Source organism: Aquarana catesbeiana, linkage group LG06 (genome assembly GCF_042186555.1).
Source record: "Aquarana catesbeiana isolate 2022-GZ linkage group LG06, ASM4218655v1, whole genome shotgun sequence".
In the NCBI taxonomy this organism is placed as follows: domain Eukaryota; kingdom Metazoa; phylum Chordata; class Amphibia; order Anura; family Ranidae; genus Aquarana; species Aquarana catesbeiana.
The window spans coordinates 143998156-144023376 of record NC_133329.1 but is presented as its reverse complement, the minus strand read 5'-3'; the positions used below and the strand labels follow the sequence as shown (position 1 = coordinate 144023376).

Sequence of the window (25221 nt, the reverse complement as noted above, 5' to 3'; positions counted from 1 at the left end):
GTTTTATAGTATAAAGCCGAGTAGCCGTCTGGGCCTGGTCTTTTGTTAAGTTTTAGGTCTTTTATGGCGTTAGCAACTTCATCTATAGTTATAGGCTCATCCAAACTGCTTTTTTGATTCTGAGATAACTCAGGTAAGGTTATTTTTGAGAAGAAGGATTCAGCCTCTGTAGGATTAAATTCATTGTTAGTCTTGTATAAAGTTGCGAGATGTGAGTGAAATTTATGGACTATTTTAACTGGATTACAAGTGTAAACATTTTTTGATAATTTCAAACGTATTGGTTTGAAAGATTTGTTAGTTGAATTTAATGCCCGAGCCAAATATGTACCTGGTTTGTTTGTATTCATGTAGAAATTGTGTTTGGAGCGTTTGAGGGATTTATCAACTGACTCAGTGAGAAATAGATCGTATTCCAATCTAGATTTTTCCAGATGAGATTTTGTACTCTGAGATGGATTATCTTGAAATGATATGTAGGCTGCATTAAAATTGAGTTCTAGTTTTTTTGCTAGATTTTTGCGTTCCCGTTTAAATAGTGCCATTTGTCTTTGTATTGTACCACGCAAGACAGGCTTATGAGCTTCCCACAGTGTTATTGGGGAGATGTCTGTTGTATTATTAATTGATATGTATTCCTTTAAAGCTTGTTCAATGGCCATCTGATGTAGTGGGTGTTTGAGCATTATGTCCGGTAAGTACCACGTTGGGTCATGCGCTTTTGGTATGGCTGAGGCTATAGTAGTGTATACTGCATTATGGTCAGACCACGGAATCGGAATTATATCTGATGCAATAATTTCTGGTATCATTCCTATTGTTAGAAAAATATGATCTATTCTGGTGAAGGTTTGATGAGGGTGCGAGAAATAAGTGAATTTCTTTTTCATTGGGTTACTTTCTCTCCATGAATCTACCAGATTGTATTTGGAAAGAAGTTGAGAAAAAGGTAATCTAGAGGTTATTTTGGATGGTGTAAAAGGTGATTTATCTAGAAATGGGAGGAGGACCTGGTTCGAATCCCCACACATTATCACTGTTCCTATTTTGTGTGTATTAATCACTTGTAATATATGTGAGAGGAATGGTGTAGGTTGTTTGTTAGGAGCGTAGTAGGAAATCACCGTGATTGCTGTATCCATTATATAACCCATGAGTATCAGGTATCTACCTTCTGGGTCTTTAATTTCTGATGATAAGGTGAATGGTGTGGATCGGTGAAATGCAATTAGAGTTCCCCTTTGCTTGGTACAGGCAGAAGCCGTGTAAATTTGTTGATAAAAAGGAGAAATATATTTTGGAGTAGAATCTTTGGTGAAGTGTGTTTCTTGGAGGCATACTATGTGAGCCTTCTTGTTATGGAAAGTACGGAAGGCTTTGGTCCTTTTTTGAGGGACATTTATTCCCTAAACATTCAGGGAAAGTATATTCAGTGGTGCCATGGCAATAGATCAGATAGTTTTGACTTACTTTTTGTTATGCAGAGCTGACTGCGCAGATCAACCTGTGTGGACTGAAGAGATGAATAGATAGAAAAGAAACCAGTGAATTCTGGAGTAAAGAGTAAACAAAAAACATATGAGATTAGATGATACATTGTATAAATTATTTTTTGCAAGTAATCACAATTTACCCGTGAAAGAGAATAAATATCTCTCTCAGGGGAATAAGTGCCTTCGTCACACTCCCACATAATATGGTTGGGAGAATGAGGAGGGCTAATGGGGGTACACGGATCTTCCGCTTACAGGAGAGAAGTGCTATGTCAAAAGACATCAAAATGATGTTTCATTAATTGGAGTGCAGAATATAGTTTTTGTTGAAATTATTTATTCCAGGGTGGTTGTATATGGTTAGTTTTGCCCTAGGCTAAATAATTCAGTTAGAAAGGTACTGTTAATAACTTTGGTATTGATGAAGATAGTTTGAATTATTTTGGGATTTTAACCCTTTTAGAGTAAACAATTACATATTTTATTCATATGTAACTGTTTAGATATGTTAACTCATAAAATTGAGGTTGTATTGCTTCAGATTAGAATAAACAAAAACATAATTCTAGGAACTAGTTAGGTAATAATATATTTGTTTTAAGAAAAGAAAGGAAAAAGCTTCCATTACTTCTGGATTATTGAACATATTTGTCCTAAAAAGTAATAAATCTATTGTTATTACCTGATAATATATAACTGAACAAGAATTTCCTTATTTCACTTATATATTCTAAGGCTATATGAATCAGAAGTAATAAGAAATATAACTGGAATGTAACATGATCCCACACAGTGTGTGACTATCAGAATGCAGTTACATTCAGTTATAAATATAGGTTTTTTATAGAGAACCATCTCTTAGTATAATAAATGAAGAGATATCAGGAATTAGGATGTCAGTCCATTGAATCTTCTTGGTCCATGCATGATGTGGCATAACGGCCTCTTTTGTGAGAATGATGATTCCCATTTTGTTCTGAAATTTTCTGGGTGCTGCCTGAAGGTGAAGATGATGCCATTCTTCTGCGTGTGGGAGTGTTGCTGCTTGTGGGTTCTGTCAGATTTAATTTTAAAAGGGTTTGTTGTAGTTCATCTGCTGATCTGCTTCTGTAAATTGTACCTTGGTAGTTAAATTTGACTGAAAAAGGGAAGCCCCATTGATACATAATGTTGTGGCGTTGCAGTTCCATTAGTTGGGGTTTCATGGATCGTCTTTTAGTTCTAGTAAGTTGGGATAGGTCAGCAAAAATTTGATAATTGTGTCCTTGAAAATTAAGTTCCTTTTTTTTCTCTTGCAGCAATTAGTATTTGTTCTTTCGTTCTGTAATAATGAAATTTTGTGATTATATCACGTGGGGGTCCATCTTTCTTTTTGGCTGTGAGGGCTCTGTGTACTCTGTCCAGTTCTAAACGTTCAATAGGGATATCTGGCTTTAGTTCTTGTAATAGAGCAGTAATAGTAGATTGCAGGTCTGTCACAGTTTCAGGTATTCCCCTTATGCGTAAGTTTGAACGTCTGGCTCTATTTTCGTAATCTTCAAGCTTAGTTTGAAGTATTAAATTCTCTTCTTTTAATTGTTCCAATTCTGTTATATTTTCTTGGGTTGTAATTCAATTTCATCCATTTTTATTTCTAAGGCTGCGGTGCGGTTTCCCAGCTCTCTTATTTCTTTGGTTAGGCTTTTTGTTATTTGGTCTGAGGTTTGTTTTAAAGCCTTATGAAGCTTCTTTTCAAATTGTAATAATATTACTGGGGATACTGAGGAGGTTTGTGGAGAAGTTTGTGAGAGGATTTGTTCTGTATCTGACTCAAATGGAGAGTCTTGCTGTGACAAATGTCTATAAGGAAACAGTGTATTCAAGAAAATATACAAAGGAATATACAAATTGTACAGAGAGATCGTTCGCAAGGCATAATATATAGAATAGATACGGGAAGATCTGCTCACCCAAATGGACCAGGCATGGCCAGCAAAGGATCCCAACAGATTCCTCCCCTCCCTCCCCCCCCCCCCCCCCCCCCCCCGGCGGACAAGGGGGACTGCAAAAAAACATCTCTAATTGGGATAAATGAATAAATCAAGTATTAATGGTGGATGTATATTTTTATCAAGTTATATAAATACTGATACGTGAAGATTTACGGTGATGGGAGACCAAAGAAAGGTGCATGTGTGGTTTGAAGTGAAAAGGAAGAGATTGGCAAGAAGGGGGGGGGGGAAAGGAAGGGAGAGGGGAATAGAGGAGGAGAAGTAACATTCCGAAGATTAGAGATATAGAAAGTTGGAAATCACCACAATACATGCTGAATGGGATCTCCCCAAATTACGGGTATACTGGTGGAAAAAATTGCTCAGGCTGTGTTGTTAAGAGGGCTGAAGGGCTCGGATATATGTATATATCATGCTGGGTAGGTGTCCAGTGAAACTGGAAGCCACTTGTAAATCTAGTAGGAGTAGCAATTCCCCTCAGTAGGGACACTGGCTGCAGTAAAAACAAAGCACATAAGAGGGAGGCTCTGTAAGCAGGCACTAAGGAGGCGGGTAGCAAAGAGTCCAGGTATTACTGGAGGTGCAAGCGCAGTAGTCACTTACCGGTGTAGCCTTATGCCCGTGTAACAGCCTGGCGTGGATGGAGGTTGCTGCTCGTCTAGCAGTCCACAGGGACTGCCATAAGAGTTCCCCAAACCCGTGAACGTCAATGCACGCCGCCAAGGGCGGCATCTGATGTCACGGGGTCAGTTCACCCACACTGTGCGGGTGCACGTATCTGTGCTACTTAGCATGTGCTTCCCGATTCACCACAAGGGGGAGCAGGCCGGCCGCATCTGTAATATATAAAAAGTACATGATCTAAAATGTACAATTTCGTACAAACACAAATAAACAAAGTTATAAACGCAGATTTAATATGCTGAAATAGTCACAACAAAAATATCACCAAAGGTATGTCACAAACTGGGGTCAAGGGTCATCCATGTGGATCTGGATAGTGAACGTTTGGACAGAGGAGGCCAATATATTTATAAGTTGTCGGATGGTTTTACCGACAAAATGCTTTGCACCTGCATATCATCAAATAGATGACCCCTCTAGTTCCACAATCTGCAAAAGTACGTGGAGATAAATGTTCACCATTGGGTAGAATGATTTACCTTCTAAAACCCCTGGGCATTGGGGGCAGTCACCACATCTGTAAGTACCAGGGGGTCCAAGTTTGGGAGGGTTTTCTGCCACGTAGTGGCTAGACGTTAGACAATCGCGTAAAGAGTGAGCCCCACGGAATACAAGTTCTGGAGCAGGGCGTATAGGTCTGTTCAGGATAGGATGTTCGGCAAGTAAATACCAGTGATTTAGATAAAATCGTTCTCAATGTTTTATGGTGAGCTGAATATGTAGTTATAAATTTGACAGATTTATTGGCAGGGGGTGGAATTGGGGCGTTTATAAAGTAAGGAGTTCCTCAGTTGTGAGAGGGCTTTATTGAAGGCCCTTCTGAGGTTCATGCGGGAATATCCTCTTAGTAATAATCTTTCGCGCAGTATGTTAGCTTGAGTTCTAAAGTCCCTCTCAAGTGTACAGTTCCTTCTAAGGTGCAGGTATTGTGCAAAAGGTATACTGTGTACCAGTGGTTTAGGGTGGGCACTGGTTGCATAAAGTAATGTAATGTGTTCCCGGCAGTGGGTTTCCGAAATAAATCGGTACCCAATGTACCATCAGATTGGATTGTTTTGTTTTGTTTGTCAATGGACAGATCCAAGAATGGGATCTGGCCATTGTCACGCTGAAAGGTAAACTTGAGGTTGAAATCATTGTCATTAATCTTCTGGATGAATTCAAGGAGTCTCTCCTTGGTAACACTCCACACCAGGAACAGCTCATCTTCCCTGCTCTTCCATTCTCCTCCTGCCAATATTTTCGTGTGTAAAATATATATAATTTTATTTAGCGTCTGTATAGTAAAACCTTTATACTGTGTGGTTTTTTTTTTTTTTTTTGGGCGTGTGTGTATGTGTGTGTATATATGTATGTGTATATATATATATATATATATGTATGTGTATATATATATATATATATATATATATATATATATATATATATATATATATATATATATATATATATATATATATATATATATATATATATATATATATATATATATATATATATATATATATATATATATATAATGAAAAAAATGAATTTTTATTTTTTCAGCACCATAAAAATCCCATGTATGTTCTAGCTTGTGTATATAATTTAAAGCAGGGATCCTCGAACTACACATCAGCTGTTGCAGAACTACAGTAAGAAAATGTATCTGGTTCCTTGTGGCATAATTCCTTTCATTCACACCAACAATGGGGCATCATTTCTGCCACTGACGCCCAACAATTTCTCCCCCCCCATACCACAGATTAGGCATTGTTTACTCCCACAGGGCACAGTCCAGGCCCCCTAAAGTCTGAAGGACAGTAAACTGGCCCTTTTGTTAGAAAGTTTGGAGACCCCCCTGCTCAAGTGGCTGCAAAGGCAATGCGTACTTAGTTAAGCTGGCCATACAAAGCTTGGATTTCAACCAATTTCTTTCTTAATTGGCTTAAATTTTGAGCTGTGGATGGCTCAGCAAAAGTTAATTGAAAAATTGAAGGAGTGGGGTAAAAGATTGTCAGCCAAACAGTGACTGCATTCGGTCAGATGCTGTGGCTGCTTAAATACCTAGCCCGCGGGCTGAGCAGGAAACATCTAGCCGTGTATGACCTGTTTTAATCCAGTTTCGGGAACAGATTGTGCATTGTGGGCTGTAACTAGATATCTTTTATTGTAGATTTCAGTGCCAATGGACTGCTGAATAGACAGAACTAGTTCCTACCAAGGCTTTGGGTTAGACTGAAATTGTTTGCAATTTATCTCAAAGGTTGCATGACTAAAGATAGGCTCTGATTCGATTTGTATTGTTTATGTCAAATTTTAATTTTATTCTTACAACTGTATTTATTTTTATCTTTTCAGGATACATCGCAGCCGCACAAACAAGCTACCCCAACACTTACACTATAATCCAACAGCCAGCAGCGATGACCTCTGTGGTGGTGGTTGGAGGTTGTCCGGCATGCAGGTGATTCTGTGGGGAAAACTTTAACAGTATATAACAATGAGCAGTGATGTGTTACTCATATCAGCCAATCTCAGGTTGAACCCTTCCAATATGAGAGACCTGGAGCAGTTTGCAAAAGAGTGGTCCGAAATTTCAGTGGAGAGGTGTAAAACTAATTGATGGTTACAGGAAGCGGGTCCCCCCCCAAGAGGTGTGCTACCAAATACATCGAGGTTACCAATAATTTTGCCCAGTCCATTTTTGGAGTTTTGCGTGTAATGTGTCAGATTTGGCTTTTTTGTTTCTCCACTTTTTTTGTGTCCTACCAATACAAAAAAAATAAATAAATAAACATGAGAATGCCTAAGCATTTGTAATTGCAACAATTTTCTGGGCAAAGGGGTGTATTTGACAGAAATGCAGGGGTGACAATATTTTTGGCCTTGACTGTGTGCTGAATGTTAATTGACTTGAACATAATTTGTAATATTAGCAGTTGTGCCTAGTGTTAAGATGTGACGTGCCCCAAACACTGGTAAAGTGGACCCATGCTCAGATGTTGGTGTAGCTAAATCCAAGAACAAAAATCTAAACTGTTGCAGCTTGCCTTTCCCTAGATATGGTGGATAAATTGGTCCTTTAGGCCCTTTTTCATACGAGCTTTCAGAACTGGTCCACCTGTCAGTTTTTGGACGGACCTGGATTGAAAGCTGCAGGTCATGCGAATTACAAAAAATATAACAAGGGTTTGCCTGGATCAACCAAAACTCCATTAATAAATATGATCCGCTATAATAGCAGGTGAGTATATATCATTCATCCAAATAAACACAGTTGGATACAGTTCTGCTTACAAAAAAACCAAAAGAATAAAGTTCTCTTAAGAGGGTCAAAACAGAACACTTGGATAAATACAAACAGGCTTTATTAGTACAAGAATACCACAACAAACTGAATCAAAAAGGAGGAGAGCAGAGATAGATGGCTGACACGGACCAATTAAAACTAACAACGTTGTCAAAGGATTAAAAACCTAGGGAGCCGCGGCTGCACAACCCACACATATACACCAGATAGTCACCACTTCCATGCACTATAAACTAGAAATGAATTGATTGGTTGCTTGTGGATTGCAGATGGGAAAATCCGTTCTTGGTGAGTAGAGTATATAAAATAAAATATTTCAGTATTTCAAATGCTCTACTCACTAAGAACGGATTTTCCCATCTGCAATCCACAAGCAACCAATCAATTCATTTCTAGTTTATAGTGTATGGAAGTGGTGAATATCTGGTGTATATGTGTGGGTTGTGCAGCCGCGGCTCCCTATGTTTTTAATCCTTTGACAACGTTGTCTTAGTTGTAATTGGTCTGTGTCGGCCATCTGTCTCTGCTCTCCTCCTTTTTGATTCAGTTTGTTGTGGTATTCTTGTACTAATAAAGCCTGTTTGTATTTATCCAAGTGTTCTGTTTTGACCCTCTTAAGAGAACTTTATTCTTTTGGTTTTTTTGGCAGGTCATGTGCATTAGTTTTACCTCCTAGTCTGTCCAGGTTCGGGGGGAAAAAAAAAATGGGAAAGGGTCTGTGTCCTTTTCTGTTTTGGGACCTAGAAAATCATGGTAGTCTGATGTAAGCAGACTGGTGTGTTTTTATAATATCCATCTCATTCTGCTTTTGATTCAGCAGGAGATCAGTTTAAGGATTCCTTGCTGAACAGACTTGACGGTGCCCATATGAAACGGGCCGCATTCACACCCTGTCCAAGAGTGAAATGCTTTCTCCAATGTACTGTCTATGGAGGGACAACATTGTCGCCCTAGGATGGGAAGTTTTAAAGGGTTTTAACTTTTTCAGAAAAATGAAGAGGTGAACTAACGCTCTACAACCCCCCTCCCTCCTCACCCCCACTCCAGCTATACTTGCCTCCTGTGGGTGAACTGTTGCAGCCTACACAGCCAGTGTCGCAGTCTGGGAATTTGAAATGCCTGTTCTTCCTCCCTTCTTTCTGCAGTGACTCTGGGATGGATAAGCTCTCCACCCGTCCTGGTTGCCTTAGAGAGAATGGGGAAAAGAGCAGTAATTTCAAATCCCCGGATCACTATACTGGCTATGTGGGCAGTGATGGCTCCTCAACCACAGAGGTAAATACAACAGGCTCCAGTGATGGGGTGATTAGGGTGTGACGGTTTTCCCCTTTTTTTTTTTTTTTTATCTGAAAAGGTGAACTTGCACTTTTAGGACTATAGCACACCTCATCCTCGTCCTATCCCCAGAACATGGGGGAAGGTGTTCTGTAGTTCAGAGAATTGGGGAGAGGTCTGAAAAAATTTCAGCACAGGCAGGGTCCATAGGAAACTATATTGGCTCACTCGATTTTCTGGCAGGATAAACTTGCACTCCAAACCTATAAAACAAAAGGTGATCAAATAACAGTCATTTTTTGTTGGTGTTTTACATTTGAACATAATGTTACCAGTGATGGTCAAATGTATTTCTTTGATTTAGATTGAGTGGTGAGGGGTTAGAAACTGCTGTCAGAGGTGGTGTTGTGGTGTGTGTGGGGTTTTTTTTTGCTAGTTAGCCAGTAGCCAGACAGGAAGTGAGGGCAAATTCCTCTCTCTCCAGTGGGGACACAGGCAACTATAAAAACTGGACAGAAGTGCCTTCCTTCTCTGCTGTAGAAAAGTGTTTTTATTCTAGTCTTTGTTACCATTGGATTATTTCTGTCATTTCCTGTCCTGATGATCACACAGGAAGTGAGGATATTTCCTAATGGGATATCGGAAATCTGAACCTAATCTTTCCTCACTTTTATTTACTGTGTGTGCGTTTGGATTTTTACTTGGTCAACAGTCATACCACACATCAAGCATTTTCTGAGCTGCTTGTCATGTGAAGATTGTATCTTCTCAGCGATCATGCATTATAACAGACAATGTTGAAAAAGTGTCTGTGGTCACATGACCTGATGTAATGAGAGGAGGAAGAGGTCAATGTGTTCCCTTTTCTGATCATGTGAATTGTGTGACATGTCAGAATGCTGAGCGTGAACAGTAAGCTGCTATTGTCTCCAAGAAATGATATACTACGTTCATATGATCACTTGGAAATTACTTCTCTAATCTATCATGCCTCTTCTCCATGGATGTTGGTGCAGGCAACAGATTAATGTACCTGTTGGGAAGAGGTATTGAATTTGGTGGAGGCACAATGAGGCCAGAGTGTCCATAAGGACATTCCATCCTCAATGCAGTTTAACTCCATCAGTTGAAACGTTAATGGTTGTACCTAGTGTTAGCTGCCTCAAACACTGGGAAGGTGGACCCATGCTCAGATGTTAGTGCATCTTAGGGGCATTTTTTTCTTTGTGACTGACAGCAGGCAGTCAGTGGATCCATAGTCCATAGACGGCATGCAATGGAATCTGCCAACCACTTGCTGTCAATCGGGGAAAGCATAGGCTTTTTGGGGGAGTTGGTGTCTCAGCTTTCCCATCGGGCTTTGCCCACTGTTAATGTTGCTAAGAGCCTTGCATCTATGAAAATTACAGCATCCTTGTTAGCCGTTACAGGTGGGGAGAAGGTAGTGGTGGCAACCATGCTGCTCCGCCATACACTGTACAGGGACAGGCACTCTGCCCGTCTCTCTGTATGCCAACTTACTTTTTTTTTTTTTTCCCCTCCCAGATTTGTTATCTGAGAACTGGAGGTAATTTTGAATTTGCAGCCATAGCATCACTTTATAAAATTGGCATTACTTAGAACTACCTGGATTCCCACATGTTTTGGTAATGCTACCAATACTGATGGCAGGGCCTTTTTAAAGGGCCATACCGCCAGAAAAGGGTCTTGAGTGCGTTATTGAATTCCCCCATTGTGTATTGTTTCTTTATCGTACATCACGGGACATAGAGCCATAGTAGTTGCTATATGGGTTATAGGCCACCTTCAGGTGATGGACACTAGCACACCCTAAGACAGGAAGTCCACTCCCTATATAACCCCTCATTTTTTTTCGCCAGTGTCTTAGGTGTTGGTCGCGAGTAAAGATGTGCTATGCTGAGCTCCAATGGATTCCTTGCTGGGGCAAACAGTGCGACTGGATCCATTCAAAGTGTCTTTTTAGGCTGAATTGAATGGTACCCGGGCCTCGTGGTGGAAGAAATGCGGTTTAGCCCGTAACACTTCTCTTTTTAGAGAGCTAGACCCCGGGATCCAGTACTTTTTGTTTTTTTCAGCCATAAAGTTTTCCTGGCGGGGTGCTTTACAGGTCCAGGAGTGTGGATCCCCCGATTAAAAAGGGGCCCCAGTTCCTGAAGGTTTTTTAATGGAGCCCACAGTGAGGGGTGAAGATTGGGTCTGATTGGTTTTACCACAGAATCTCTGCGGCGGGAAAGGTAAGTGGAGATTTCTAAGGAATTCTCTTAAGAATTGTCTCCTTTTAAAAGTAAATGCTGTCATGCCTAAAAGGCACCACTGCGGGCTGTATAGAGCACGTGCCTTGTCATGCTTTCCTCAGGTCACGCTGTCTCAGCAGAAGCTGCAGATCTCCCATCGGCTAGCAGAAACACCCCCCCCCCCCCACCTGGACAGAAGCTCTTCCCCTCTCCCTGGATTGAGGTGGGAGCCAGAAGGATTGGCGGATGCCGCATCACCCACACCGCCTCTGCACGGCAGTTTTGCCAGCTCTCCTCCGCCTCCTCCTCGCGCACACACACGCCGATCCTGTTGGATCGGAGGCCCGCGTTCGTGCGGGTAAACCCTTTTTTTTTGTTTCTCTTTTTTTTTTTTTTTAAGAGGAGAAGGGGGGCACGGTGGAAATGCGGAGGGAGTGTGGCTTAGTGCGGCATTGGCGCGCATTAACGTCCAGCGCGGGAGTACACTTAAAAAGTTACATTTTGCTGACTGCAAGCTGTCGGAGGGTCACAAGAGCAAAAAGGGGGCATGTAAGTGGTGACACAGGCATTCCCTTGGCACATTTTACTAAAGCACCAAGCTGAGCACTAATAGCAGTGGCAGTTGCTGGACTATTTGCTGAAGCAGTGGGTGCAGTTTATTCTGCTAGTACCTCTGCATTTTGTGCATCGGGCTATGGTCAGAAGGGGCGGTAAATCGCCCCAAAAAAAGGGGCTCAAAAGGGACTCCCTCAAGCTCTAAAAAGCCTAAACTCATCTCTGCAATGACCTCCTCCCCTGAGAGAACTGAAGTGGCTGGTCAGAGTGAGCCATCGGGGCTGGCAAATGTTGCAACTGTTTCCAACACTGCAGCCCCTGTCTATATTACTGAAGAAGTTTTTTTCCTCAGCCATGATAGGTTTGGAAGAAAGGTTAGCGGCTTTAATCGCATCCCAGTGTGGGGCAAAAAACGTGACAAGTCCACGTCCATTACCCAGGACCCTCAAACTGTGGAACTAGGGTCGGGAGAAGACTATTTTCTCTCAGGGGACCATGAAGAGGCTAATGACTCCTCTTCTGAGGAGTCAAATGTGGAAGGATCAGCTTGATGGTGTAATCTCTTACTGAGATGGTCCGTTCCACATTTAACTGAGTCGGTTGATAAACCCACTTCTTGTTTGGGTTCGCTAAAGCCTCCTCAAGCTGTGCATACCTTTCCTGTCCATTCATTGCTGGGGAAAAAAAAAATAGCTTATCTGGGTGATCCCACTCAGAATACATAACTTTTTTTTTTTTTTTTTTTTTTTTCCTCCTAAAAAGTTTTCAACGCTTTATCCTATGGAGGAAAATTTCACTAAGAAGAAATTGATGCTGCTATATCCTCTGTGAATAAAAGTTTGACTTGTCTGGTAGACAGTGCTCAAATGCTTAGGGATCCAATGGATAAGAAGTTGGAATTCCTATTAAACACTTTTTTTTTTTTTTTTCTGGCAGGTTCAGTGACTCGGCCTGCGCTGGCAGCAATTGGTGTATGTCAATCCTTGATAGACCAGTTTAAACAGGTGCTCAAGATTATTCCTGGTCAGCAGGCCCAGGATTTAGCTAAGCTACCAGGGGCTTTATGTTTTGCAATAGATGCTATGAGAGATTCTATTCTCCAGGCCTCACGCCTTATGCTTGGGCTGGTACATTTGCGTAGAATCTTATGGCTGAAAAATTGGTCACCCGAGGCGCCATGCAAAAAGCTCCTGGCTAGTTTTCCTTTTCACGGTGAATGGCTGTTTGGGGATGATTTGCATAAATACATCCAAAAAATTTCTAGTGGAAAAAGTACCTTTTTGCCAGTTAGGGAGAGGAGTAAACGTATTTCATTTAAACGAGCTCCTTCTCCAGTGTCAGGGGCGTCTGCCTCCAGGCAGTCACGACTGCTTCCGCCGTCAAGTTCACGAGGTAAACTTTGGTGTCAACCCCAAGAACAAAAGGTCCTTAGGGAGGAAACCTACGAGCCAAAATACTAAAGCCTCCTTATGGGGTGCGCTCGCTCAAGTTGGGGGGGGGGGGGGGGGGGGAGACTTCTGAAGCAGTTCTCAAGGGTCTGGCCGGAAGAGTGTTGAGACAGATGGGTGACTTCCTCAATAACTCTAGGGTACAAACTAGAATTCTGAAAATTTCCGTCACCTCGTTTTCTTAGATCAAACGTTCCCAGGGATCCAGAGAAAAAGAAGTCTCTCTCAAGCATTGGACCATCTTTTGTCTCAAAAAGTGATCTCGGTGGTCCCCATGGAAGAACAGGGATTGGGGTTTTATTCAAACCTTTTCACGATACCAAAACCAAATAGATGTCAGACCTGTTCTAGATCTAAATCTGTTTTTGAATGTCTGCTCTTTTCACATGGAGTCAATCCGATCAGTAGTAAATTAAATAAATGTAGCGCTATGTGTAAAATTTTATAAATATATAAAGTGCAAATCTCTAAAATTTTAAATCCTACATATAAATGAATAGTCCATAAAATGAAGAAATAAAACCTGAAACTCTTCTTGTGATCCGTGTATCCACACAATTCCACCACAGTGTTTCCTCAAAAGAAGTGTACACCACCACCAGTAAAAATGCGTGCTCACCTCCCAGATGAGTCAAAACTCATATGCGGATCTCCCCACGAGCTCTTTGCTCTCACTTCCTCTTAACAATCAATGGTGGGTAATCCAGATGGCTCTTTTCTTAATGGTAACTCAGCTCATTAATATCCAAAGAAATGGATCATCTCCCAGTTTGGCTCAAGATTCCGTGAGTTCAGGACATATAAAAAATAAGTATAGAGACCATAGTGTTCTCCGTATACAAATTTATTCAAAGCCCCCAAACGGACAAGTTGCACTTACAAGATAAAAACTTTTAAAACCACATAACCTCCAGAGTAGCACCACCATGTCCACATACACAGTGCCTGGCTGAACGTGACTATCAGCTCCTCCCTTCTAGACCCAGGTCTCGGCCTTATCGGTATTATTTCAACGACCACTTGCTTCGCATTCTTTGGTCCGTAGCTTTATTCAGAGGGTAACGCAGCTTCATCCTCCAGTTAAGTCACCCCTGGACCCTTGGGACTTGAATTTAGTTCTATCGGCATTGCAAAAACAGCCTTTTGAGCCGATACGGCATATTCCCTTGGTCCTTTTGACAAGGAAACTAATTTTTCTAGTAGCCATATCTTCTGCAAGATAGGTATCAGAGTTGGCTTTCTTGTAAAGAGCCAAATTTTAATTCTTCACAAGGATAAGGTTGGTTTTTTTTTTTTTTTTTTTTTTTTTTTTTTTTTTTCCCTCATCCTAACTTTCTACCGAAGGTAATGTCAAGTTTTCATCTAAACCAGGATATTGTTTTGCACTTTTTTTTTTTTTTTTCACACGGGGGCGGCGTCGGCAGTAAAGCGCCGCTATTGTGAGCGGCGCTTTACCGTCGGTATGCGGCCGCTAGCGGGGTGGTGTCCCCCCCATTCCCCCCCCCCGATAGCGGGCGAGAAAGGGTTAAAAACCACCACAAATTTTGCCGGCAGTATAGCCGCGCCGTCCCATTGATTTCAATGGGCAGGAGCGGTGAAGGAGCGGTCGCTCCTTCACCGCTCCAAAGATACTGCTAGCAGGACTTTTTTTCCCGTCCTGCTAGCGCACTGCTCCAGTGTTCACACTGGAGACAAAGCAGCGGCACTTTCGGGTCGGATTGCAGGCGCTATTATTAGCGCAATATCGCCTGCACACCGCCTCAGTGTGAAAGGGCCCTTAGGGTGTGCCACTGTCCATCACCTGAAGGTGGCTTATAACCCACATAGTAACTACTATGGCTCTGTGTCCTGTGATGTGCTCCCAAGAAAAGTATTTTACAAGTAAGCTGTTCTAAAAAATCCTTTTTTTTTTTTTTTTTTTTTTTTTTTTCCCTGAATTGTGTTAAATTCCCTTCGACTCCTAATCACTTCACTTCAATATTTATTTTTTTAAAGCTGCTTAAATGCCCCCTTTTACTCATCTAAATCTACAGTTGCAGACGTTCTTCTGTGTACGGGGGGGGGGGTCCTTCTTTGGGTCCTCATCGCATCACTGGCTGTGTGATGAGGACACTTCCTGTTGGATGCGGGGCTTCCCAGGATTCAAAAGAGTATGACCTCAGCAAAAGGGTACATCACTGGCATATCTGTAACGCTAAATTGTAGGCAGAAGATGGGGTGGGAGAAAGTTAGGTTTTGCGTGCAGATGACCTCAAAATATTGAAAATAACTGTTTGGATAAGATTGAACCTGTCAGGAAAGGGCTTCAAGTGGGAGGTTTTCAAAATGTCTCAGTGTTAACGGGCCCCAGTGAACACTGCCGTTGTTCTTGTCCAGTGCTTCAGGTATCTGTAAATTATATGGAAGTTGGCTTGCAGTGTGAACAGGCTGCCATTTGTGTTACTGTGAACCTTGGCTTTTTTTGCTCCGGAATTTTCTCAGTATGAACCATGAACTTCTGCATTCCTTTGGCAAGAACACTTTCCCAACACTTCAGAGTATTTTACACTCCTAGAGGGAGGAAGTGAATTTATATCTCATATTTCTCAGGAACAATGTACACAGAGGTGTGTGTGTGTGTGTGTGTAATATATATTAGAACTTTGTGGCCAGGAGTGACCGGTTCGGCGCTAAGACCAAACAGTGAATAACTAGATGAAATATATTTATATACATTTTTAAATTTTTATCACAAATCTACTTAAAAAAAAAATATATTAAATATTATTATTAATAAAATATATCCTATGAAACATCCAAAAACGTGCAAAAATGCACTTTATTTTGGACATTTATAAATAATTGAAAGTGCTCTGTGTGCTGCACAATATCCTTAATATATATGTTGGATCAAATTCTTTGACAGTCCATCATAAAACCATAGCTAAAAGTGATGCTGGTGTCTTCATGCAGTGCGCACACAATCCTTGTGTACCCCTCCACCATATGTACCCTCACATTAAGTGGTTGTCGACCAGCCGCCACAGTTTTACTGTGGCAGAATGGCACGGCTAGGCGAAATGACGTTACCTCCCGGTTCTCTCAGCGGAGAGGAGACAGATTGTGTGTTCATACTATTTAAGTTATTCTCTCTCTCTCTCTCTCCAATTTGTCTGCCGCAATAACGCAGTCCCGATAAAAATCGCAGATCACTGCCATTACTAGTACAAAAAAAAGGTTTTTGAAAAAAAAAAGTGGGATATTTTATTATAACAAAAAGTAAGATATATTATATTTTTTGTTTTTATATTTTTTTTTTCTCAAAATTGTCGCTCTTTCTTTTTTTTTCTTCTTTTTTTTTTTTTTTTTTTTTTTTTTTTTTTTTTTATATAGCATAAAGAATAAAAACCGCAGAGGTGATCAAATACCACCAAAAGAAAGCTCTATTTGTGGGGAAAAAGGGACCTCAATTTTGTTTGGGTACATCGTCGCACGACCGCGCAATTATCGGTTAAAGGGACGCAGTGCTGTATTGCAAAAAATGGCCTGGTCATTGAGCAGCCAAATCTTCTGGGGCTAAAGTGGTTAAGGGCTTTGTATAAAAGCCTGTGGCAAATGTTAACAGCATTAAGAGGTCCTCCTGTGCTTCCTCCTTCCTGTGGTAACTATTTGACTTACAATGCAGAAATGCAGAACAACCACTTCCTCCTGGTTACCAGCAACCTCCTCTCATATATGTCACATGTAGAAACACAGAGGCTTGCAATAGTGTGATATCGTTTTTAAAAAGATTTATTACAACTTAAACTCCACAAGAATTACACTTGAATTTCATGATTAAAAAAAAAACACGCCTTGGTAAAATCATGTGTAATGGGGTGATAGTGTCACCTGAAACCAGATCTGCAGCCCCAGTCAGCGGTATTCACCCCGTCCTAAGCCTGTACTCCAGAGCACTTCCTGATTCCTTTCACGTCAGCAGATCAAGCTCTTTTTACTGGTTTCGTCACAATCTTGTGACTTCCTCTGGGATTTGTGATTGGTTGACGTTCTTCCCATGTTATTTATAGCAGGGATCACCTCCATTTTCTCGTAGCCCGCAATTTACTATTTTTCATTTTATTTTTAAAAATATTTCATCTAGTTTTTCACTGTTTTGGTCTTAGCGCCGCACATTTTATGTAATTTTGTATTGTCACATTTAGGCTGGGTTCACACTGGTGCGACACGACAGCCGTCCTACTTTGGATCCGACTTTGCCCTGCGACATGAAGCCGGCATGTGTCCGACTTTCAATGAACGAGGATCCGACTTGGATCCCCGCCAATGCCGGCACTGTGTTTGGTATGAATCTTTAGGGGGGAACTCCGCGCCAAATTTTAAATAAAAAACCGGCATGGGTTCCCCCTCCAGAGGCATACCAGGCCCTTGGGTCTGGTATGGACCTTGAAGGGAACCCCCTACGCCGAAAAAACGGCGTGGGGGGTCGCCCCCAATCCATACCAGACCCTTATCCGAGCACGCAGCCCGGCCGGACAGGAATGGGGGTGGGGACGAGCGAGCGCCCCCCCCCCCCCCCTCCTGAACCGTACCAGGCCGCATGCCCTCAACATGGGGGGTGGTGCCTTGGGGGAGGGGGGCGCGCTGCGGCCCCCCCACCCCAAGGCACCTTGTCCCCATGTCGATGAGGACAAGGGCCTCTTCCCGACAACCCTGGCCGTTGGTTGTCGGGGTCTGCGGGCGGGGGGCTTATCGGAATCCGGGAGCCCCCTTTAATAAGGGAGCCCCCAGATCCCGGCCCCCCCACCCTATGTGAATGAGTATGGGGTACAGCGTACCCCTACCCATTCACCTAGGAAAAAAGTGTCAATTTAAAAAAAAAACACTACACAGATTTTTAAAGCATTTTATTAGACAGCTCCGGGGGTCTTCTTCCGACTTCGGGGGTCTCTCCGGTTCTTCTCCACGCTCTCCGGATCTTCTGCCGGGCTCCTCCGCTCTCTTCTGCTCTTTTGCCGCTCTTTTGCTAAAGCGGAGGAGCCCGGTCTTCAATCTTCTGCCTTCTGCCTTCTGCCCTCTTCTCCTGATGTTGACACGACGCTCTCTGGGGCTAGAATGCTCTCTGTGCGCTCTGCTCTGACTTATATAGGCGGTGACCCCGCCCCCTTATGCCGTCACAGTCCCTGGGCATGCTGGGACTGTGACGTTTTAGGGGGCGTGGTCATCACCCGATGACCACGCCCCCTAAAACGTCACAGTCCCAGCATGCCCAGGGACTGTGACGGCATAAGGGGGCGGGGTCACCGCCTATATAAGTCAGAGCAGAGCGCACAGAGAGCATTCTAGCCCCAGAGAGCGTCGTGTCAACATCAGGAGAAGAGGGCAGAAGGCAGAAGGCAGAAGATTGAAGACCGAAGACCGGGCTCCTCCGCTTTAGCAAAAGAGCGGCAAAAGAGCAGAAGAGAGCGGAGGAGCCCGGCAGAAGATCCGGAGAGCGTGGAGAAGAACCGGAGAGACCCCCGAAGTCGGAAGAAGACCCCCGGAGCTGTCTAATAAAATGCTTTAAAAATCTGTGTAGTGTTTTTTTTTTAAATTGACACTTTTTTCCTAGGTGAATGGGTAGGGGTACGCTGTACCCCATACTCATTCACATAGGGTGGGGGGCCGGGATCTGGGGGCTCCCTTATTAAAGGGGGCTCCCGGATTCCGATAAGCCCCCCGCCCGCAGACCCCGACAACCAACGGCCAGGGTTGTCGGGAAGAGGCCCTTGTCCTCATCAACATGGGGACAAGGTGCTTTGGGGTGGGGGGCCGCAGCGCGCCCCCTCCCCCAAAGCACCAACCCCCCATGTTGAGGGCATGCGGCCTGGTACGGTTCAGGAGGGGGGGGGGGCGCTCGCTCGTCCCCACCCCCATTCCTGTCCGGCCGGGCTGCTTGCTCGGATAAGGGTCTGGTATGGATTGGGGGGGACCCCCACGCCGCTTTTATCGGCGTAGGGGGTTCCCCTCAAGATCCATACCAGACCCAAGGGCCTGGTATGCTCTTGGAGGGGGAACCCATGCCGGTTTTTTATTTAAAATTTGGCGCGGAGTTCCCCCTCAAGAACATCTGAGCACAAGTCGCGTGCCAAAGTCGGATCATGCAAGACGGCAATCCGACTTTGATCCGACTTCAATGATAGTCAATAGACTGAAGTAGGATCAAAGTCGGACCAAAGTAGTACAGGGAGCATTTCTAAAGTCGGAACGACTTGTGTCGGACCAGTTAGGACGGCTCCCATAGGGAAACATTAAATTTCACACGTCATGCGACATGAGCTCCCAATGTCGGAGCGTTTGTCGGACCAGTGTGAACCCAGCCTCAGGGAAGTGTGGGGTGTGCTGGCAGCTGTCCATTTTTATTTTACACTAGTTTATTTTTCATTTATTAAGTTTAGCAGCTTACAAGGTTTTCAGCTGTTTACAGGAGTGACAGGTGTTCAGCTGCCAGAGCAATCTGTTTTGAAATGAGAGAGAGAGAGAGAGAGACTGAGACTCTCTCTTACTTTTGCAGCATCAAATGTTCTGGGTACATTTTTTTTAATAAGGAACTTGGCAGGTAGGTTGTTCCAAACCTCTTTGAGACCTAACACAGATCTTCTGTGGCTGTCTCAAATTCTTCCGTCTCCATGTAATTCCAGAACGACTCGATGAGGTGATGGCTCTGTGTGGGGACCAAACCATCACTTCTAGGACTCCTTTGTTCTTATTTAAATTGAAAATAGTTCAAACATTTCCCTGATGGTATGGCATGATGGATATGTGTATCTATTTGTTTTTGTTTTTTTCAGCATTGAGGACACTGTTGATCCTGACCCAATCTCCAACTCAATTTGCAGAAATTCAGCCCCAAATTTGCAAGGAACCTCCACCATGCTTCACTGATGCCTGCAGACACACACTATTTTACCACTCTCCAGCTCTTCATGAACAAACTGGCTCCTGCTACAGTTTGATATTTTTCAAATTTTGACTCAGTCCACAGCACCTGCTGCCATTTTTCTGCACCCCAGTTCCTATGTTTTCGTACATAGTTGAGACGCTTAGCCATGTTTCCACTGTGGTATGGCTTTTTTGGCTGCAATTCTGGCCAGATTTCCCCCGGACAGTAGATGGTTGTACCTGGGTCCCACTGGTTTCCATCAGTTTTATGCCAATGACACCGCTGGACATCTCCCGATGTCAAAGAAGTAAGCAAACTGTGTCTTATCTGCTGCTTTAATTTTCCTTGGTCGACCACTGCATCTACGGTCCTCAACATTACTCATTTCCTTGTGCTTCTTCAAAAAGGCTTGAACAGCTCATCTTGAAACCCCAGTCTGCTTTGAAATATTTGCCTGTGAAAGACCTTGCTGATTCAGTAGAACTACCTTGTGTGCTCAGTCTTGCCATGGTGTATGACCTGTGATATTCAAATGTCTGCCACAATCTCACTTTTAGTAGCAGAGTTGGACTGTTCCTCACCCAGTTTTAAAGGATAATCTCACCTTTTGTAATATGCCACACCCATATTCAGGGTGTAACATGTTACAAATACACTGGCTCCCGCAGGTCCCGAGCAAAAAAAGTAATTACTTTTTTTTTTTTTTTTTTTTTGCCTTCTTTACAACTATTTCTGTTTTTAATTTAATTTGTTTTGGTCTTTTGCACGTTTTGGTATAATTGGTTATCATACACCTGACTCTCTCATCCTACAAAATCCCTGACACTGTGCAAGTGTAAGAATTGATGCTGGTTTAAAGCCAAAGGTAGTTGCACCAAATATTGACTTTAGATTTGGATTTTTCCTTCTGTTTTCTCTCACTTTTCATTTTGTAAATGGATAAACCTTTTTTTTTAAATTTTTTTTTTTAATATTTTATTTTTAAAAGCATTTTTTACTTTACAGCATGTGTTCACATCTTTCTAAAACCTTTGCACAGTACTGGGTGTGTAATATATTGTAGTTTTTCAACTTGTTTAACAAACAATAATATAATGTGGCTTCTCTGGTCTCAGATGAGGTATTCTTTTTCACATTTCCTTTTAAGAGACCCAAAAGTGGAAAGTTTGGGTGTGACTGTTTTTTTTATTTTCATATCAAAGACATATTTTAGGTTGTTTGTATTTCTCACTACAATACTGGTTTGTGAGTGTTCATTTTTCTAGAAGCCTTAGTGCTCACACTAAAAAGCAGCCTGAGAAAATGCCCTTTTGCATAGTAGAGGAAGAGGGAACGCATATCGCCTGTTGACAACCTTGTAAGACAAAACAGGAAATCGGCAGCTTTTAAATAGCATGCATGTCTTTAGGGGAACTGTAGACACTGCAATGTGTACATTTGCTGACGGTCGTCAGAAGATCTTCTGTGTTTATAGCTCTAGTACATCTCAAAGAAACTGCGGACCATCAGAATTTGTTAAAGGGAATTGCTGCTTGGGACAGTCTCCATATTTCTCTCACTTGCCTGTAAGCTATAATATCTGGATGGATAAAGTCTGTAGTAAAGACCCTAGAGAATACAATCGCGGTCGTTACAACTTTTTATCTTGCGCGGTATTTGCGCAGCAATTTTTCAAACATGTTTTTCTTGGGGGGGGAGGGAGAGAGAAACAGTTTTAATGCTTAAAAAAAAAAAAAAAAAAAAACCTTAGCCCAATTTTTTTGCATAATGTGAAAGATGAAGGTACGCCAAGTAAATGGATACCTAACCTGTCACGCTTCAAAATTGCACACGCTCGTGGAATGGCGCCAAACTTCGGTACTTAAAAATCCTCATAGGCGACGCTTACAGTTTTACTGGTTACATGTTTTGAGTTACAAAGGAGGTCTAGGGCTAGAATTATTGCTCTCGCTCTGACGTTTGTGGCGATACCTCACATGTGTGGTTTGAACCCAGTTTTCATATGTGGGTGGGACTTGCGTATGTGTTCGCTTCTGCGTGCGAGCACATGGAGACAGGGGCACTTAAAACAAAACAAATTTTTTTTTTTTTTTTAATTCCTATTACAAGGAATGTAAACAGCCCTTGTAATAGGAATATGGCATGATCGGTCCTCTTTACAGTGCGGTGTGGGGTCAATAAGACCCCACATCTTACCTCTAGGCTGGGAAGCCTGAAATAAAAAAATAAGAATAAACGATCTCGGCTTCCTAGCCAAGGCGGCGCCATTTGTTTGAATGCAGAGGCCGGGGGTGACGTCATAACGTTGCGCCTGGCCTCTGAACGAATATAGAGACTCCGGCGACCATCTGGTCCGCCTGAAATCTCTTTAGTAAACACCCGGGGCCGGCGGATCCGTTCTCTTACTCACCAATGGAAGCAGTGAGTTGGTAGAAGCACCGGGGGGGGGGGGGGCGGACGGACTGGGGGAATAGCTGCTATGATCATTCCTATGGTGTAGGGAGTCGCCGGGAGTGTAGCTGCAGGCATCATTCAGATATACCCGCTCAAAGTCAAGGACGTCCTATTACGTACCTTGGGCAGGAAGTAGTTAAAAAATGTATGATTTAAATCAAGCCTTTTTACTAGTGATTTAAATTGACTCGATATAAATCAAATCCACCTTGTATAACGTGCAGAATAAATCTGGTACTGAGTGGTCCTGTAGGACGTGCAAATAACATGCACTTTATTTTGGACATTCGACCAGCCGCCGCAGGTTTACTGTGGCAGAATGGCACGGCTGGGTGAAACGACGTTACCTTACGTTGCTTCGCCTTTTGGCCACTAGGGGCGCACCTAGTAAACACCGATCCCGGTTTCTCAGGGAGAGGAGACAGATTGTGTGTTCGTACTATTTTCGCTCTCTCACTCTCTCATCTACCCCTTGATGGCTGCCTTTTAGGGCTTATGTACACGAACAAATTGAGCATGCTTTTGGATGCATTCTTTGATTTAACACAGAACTTCACTTTTTCAATGAACATTGATTTATTTTTATTACTTATGCTATTAGGAAAGTATATCCTATTTACTAATGCTATTTACTTGCTTTTTAAATTTCTTTTTTTTTTTTTTTTCTACATTTATTCAGTTACTTCCTGGTTTCCAGGTCTAAACAATGATGTAATATATCCCAGGAGTCATCGGTAGGAGGGGCTTTCTCAGCAAAGCACACATTCATGCCTGAGCTAAGGGCAGATGGATTCCAGGAAGTAAATGCTACATGAATCATATGCACTCAAAATGGCTATAGGCAGAAATGCTAGGGAAGTGATTTCTCAGAAAATAAAGCATGGAGACCTGAATGGGCAGGGGAGTTTGCTTTGAATAATAAAATAGCATTTTTGGTTTGTGGTGCTCAGATGCAATGTAGTTCTGCTTTAATATACCCTTCACATTTTTTTTTTTTTTAAATTGTGCTGGGGAATATGAATGCAGTTTAAAATTGGTGTCCAGGACCTAAAGTTGAACTCCAGGCAGCTCTAAACCACAAAAGAATTCAGCTCCTGTAGTCAGTAATAAATTATTAAACCGGAGTTTGACCCGGTCAAGTCCTTTTGTACAGCAGAGCTAGGACTTGGAGAGGGAGGAGCAGCACAATGCATTGATCTGTGCTATGGTACTTATGCCCTAACTTGGAATGCTGCTGAAGCAAAGCAAACTAGAGATTGTTGATGTGCTGTTTCTTCTTTGACTGTTCAGTCACAGGCTGCTGCTTAAAGTGGTAGTACACACTGCTTGGTCAGTTGTATCTACAGGTAAGCTTACAATAAAACTTACCTGTAATTACAGTGATGATCTAAGTGTGCACACTGGCGCATGGTTGGCATGCCGTCCATTGAGAGGGCTGTGCTACAGCCATGACCTTGCGCTCGTGTGTGGGAGTGACGCTCCGCCATTCAAACGGCCGGAGCCTGCGAATCCGAAAAGAGGACTGAGTGAAGATGGAATCCCTGTCAGTGACAGCGCTCAGCTGGAGGGATCTGTTTTGTAATGTGGTGCACCTGACCGATTTTACATGGCAGAATCCCAGTGGAGGTTCCTGGGGATTGGCTGGTTTCCTGCCCACCAGACAAGGCTAAGCTGTGTAAATCTTAGAACTGGATGAAGTACAAATTCTTTGTCAGGTAAATGGGTCCCCATCACACCCTAGCAGCCTCAGAATGAGGGTTGGAGAAGCTGAATTGTGTTGGCTTGAGCAAAATGAGGCCAAAAAGTATTAGTCCTGTGTATTCTGACTCCTCTGTACTGCATTCACTTTATTTCATTTACATTTCATTTTGAATGTTTAAACCTAGCTTGTAATTATTAGAACCTAGTAACGTGGTGGTATTGCTTATCTTTTGCAGAGTTGGTGTATTGGAAGACTCCTTTACCTGCCTGGGTATCTTCTGCGCCATCTTTTTCTTTCCAATTGGGATCCTGTTCTGTCTTGCCTTGAGGCAGCGAAGATGCCCCAATTGTGGTGCCACGTTTGGTTAAGAAGACAAACTGAGGCAGCGTTCTTTATCCTCCACTTCTTAATCTCCTCTCAGTGCACAATCCTTCTCTGTAAATTAAATAGCATCTTTGTATCCGGGTGTATGATCAGTCTATATAGGTGGGGACAACAACTCGGTGCCATAGAGACACATGGAAGTATAACCCTTCCAGACACCAGTGCCTTCAGAGACTCTACCAATATCCCATCCCTTGGCTGATGTCATGAAAATAGGTTCCCTTTGCTGATGTTCACCCAGTTCTGTGTCTGTTTTTTGTGTTTATGCCTTTCTTCTGTCTGAAAAACTGTAATTTTATAGTAAAATGATACAGCACTGTGAAGATGAACAAATGGTCTATTATGCAGCTGCATCTTTTTTTTTCTTCTGTGTTTGAAAAATGTACAGATCTGAAATGTTCCCATGATCCACTTGTTTTGGCCAATCCTTTTTATGATCCTCCGTAGCCTAAGAAAGCAGCTTATTGATCTATTAAGAGCCAGTAACAATATTGCTGAACCAAAAGATCTTTTAGTATAATAAAATGCCTATCTTTGTAGAATACAGGATTCAGATGCTTGTTATAATTATTTGGTCTCTGGTTTATTTAAATTGATGGCTTGAATGTGGGACATGTAACACCTGATGGTACTTGAATGACCTGGAGTGGAAGTATGGAGGACCAAAAGGCTCATATAAGGCTGGTTCCTGCACAGTAGTGCTTTTGAGGTTTCTACTTTTTTTTTTTTTTTAAAACCCTGAATAGATTTAATAGCCATCCTGACTGGATACTTGCTGCCCAAG

General features: G+C 42.5%; 1 protein-coding gene across 2 annotated transcripts in view; it reads left to right on the top strand.

Moving 5' to 3' along the window:
- Nucleotides 1–24979, top strand: part of BRI3 (brain protein I3) — a 46712-nt gene extending 21733 nt beyond the window's left edge. Inside the window, exons 2-3 of one of the 2 annotated variants that reach the window (XM_073590999.1) lie at nucleotides 6512–6617; nucleotides 24289–24979. In XM_073590999.1, the coding sequence (XP_073447100.1) occupies nucleotides 6512–6617; nucleotides 24289–24421 (239 nt within the window). In that variant the 3' untranslated portion in view covers nucleotides 24422–24979. Of the gene's footprint in view, nucleotides 1–6511; nucleotides 6618–19805; nucleotides 19915–24288 lie in introns of those variants that run through there. The other variant, XM_073591000.1, reaches the window with a different exon arrangement.
- The last annotated feature ends 242 nt before the right edge of the window (nucleotides 24980–25221 follow it).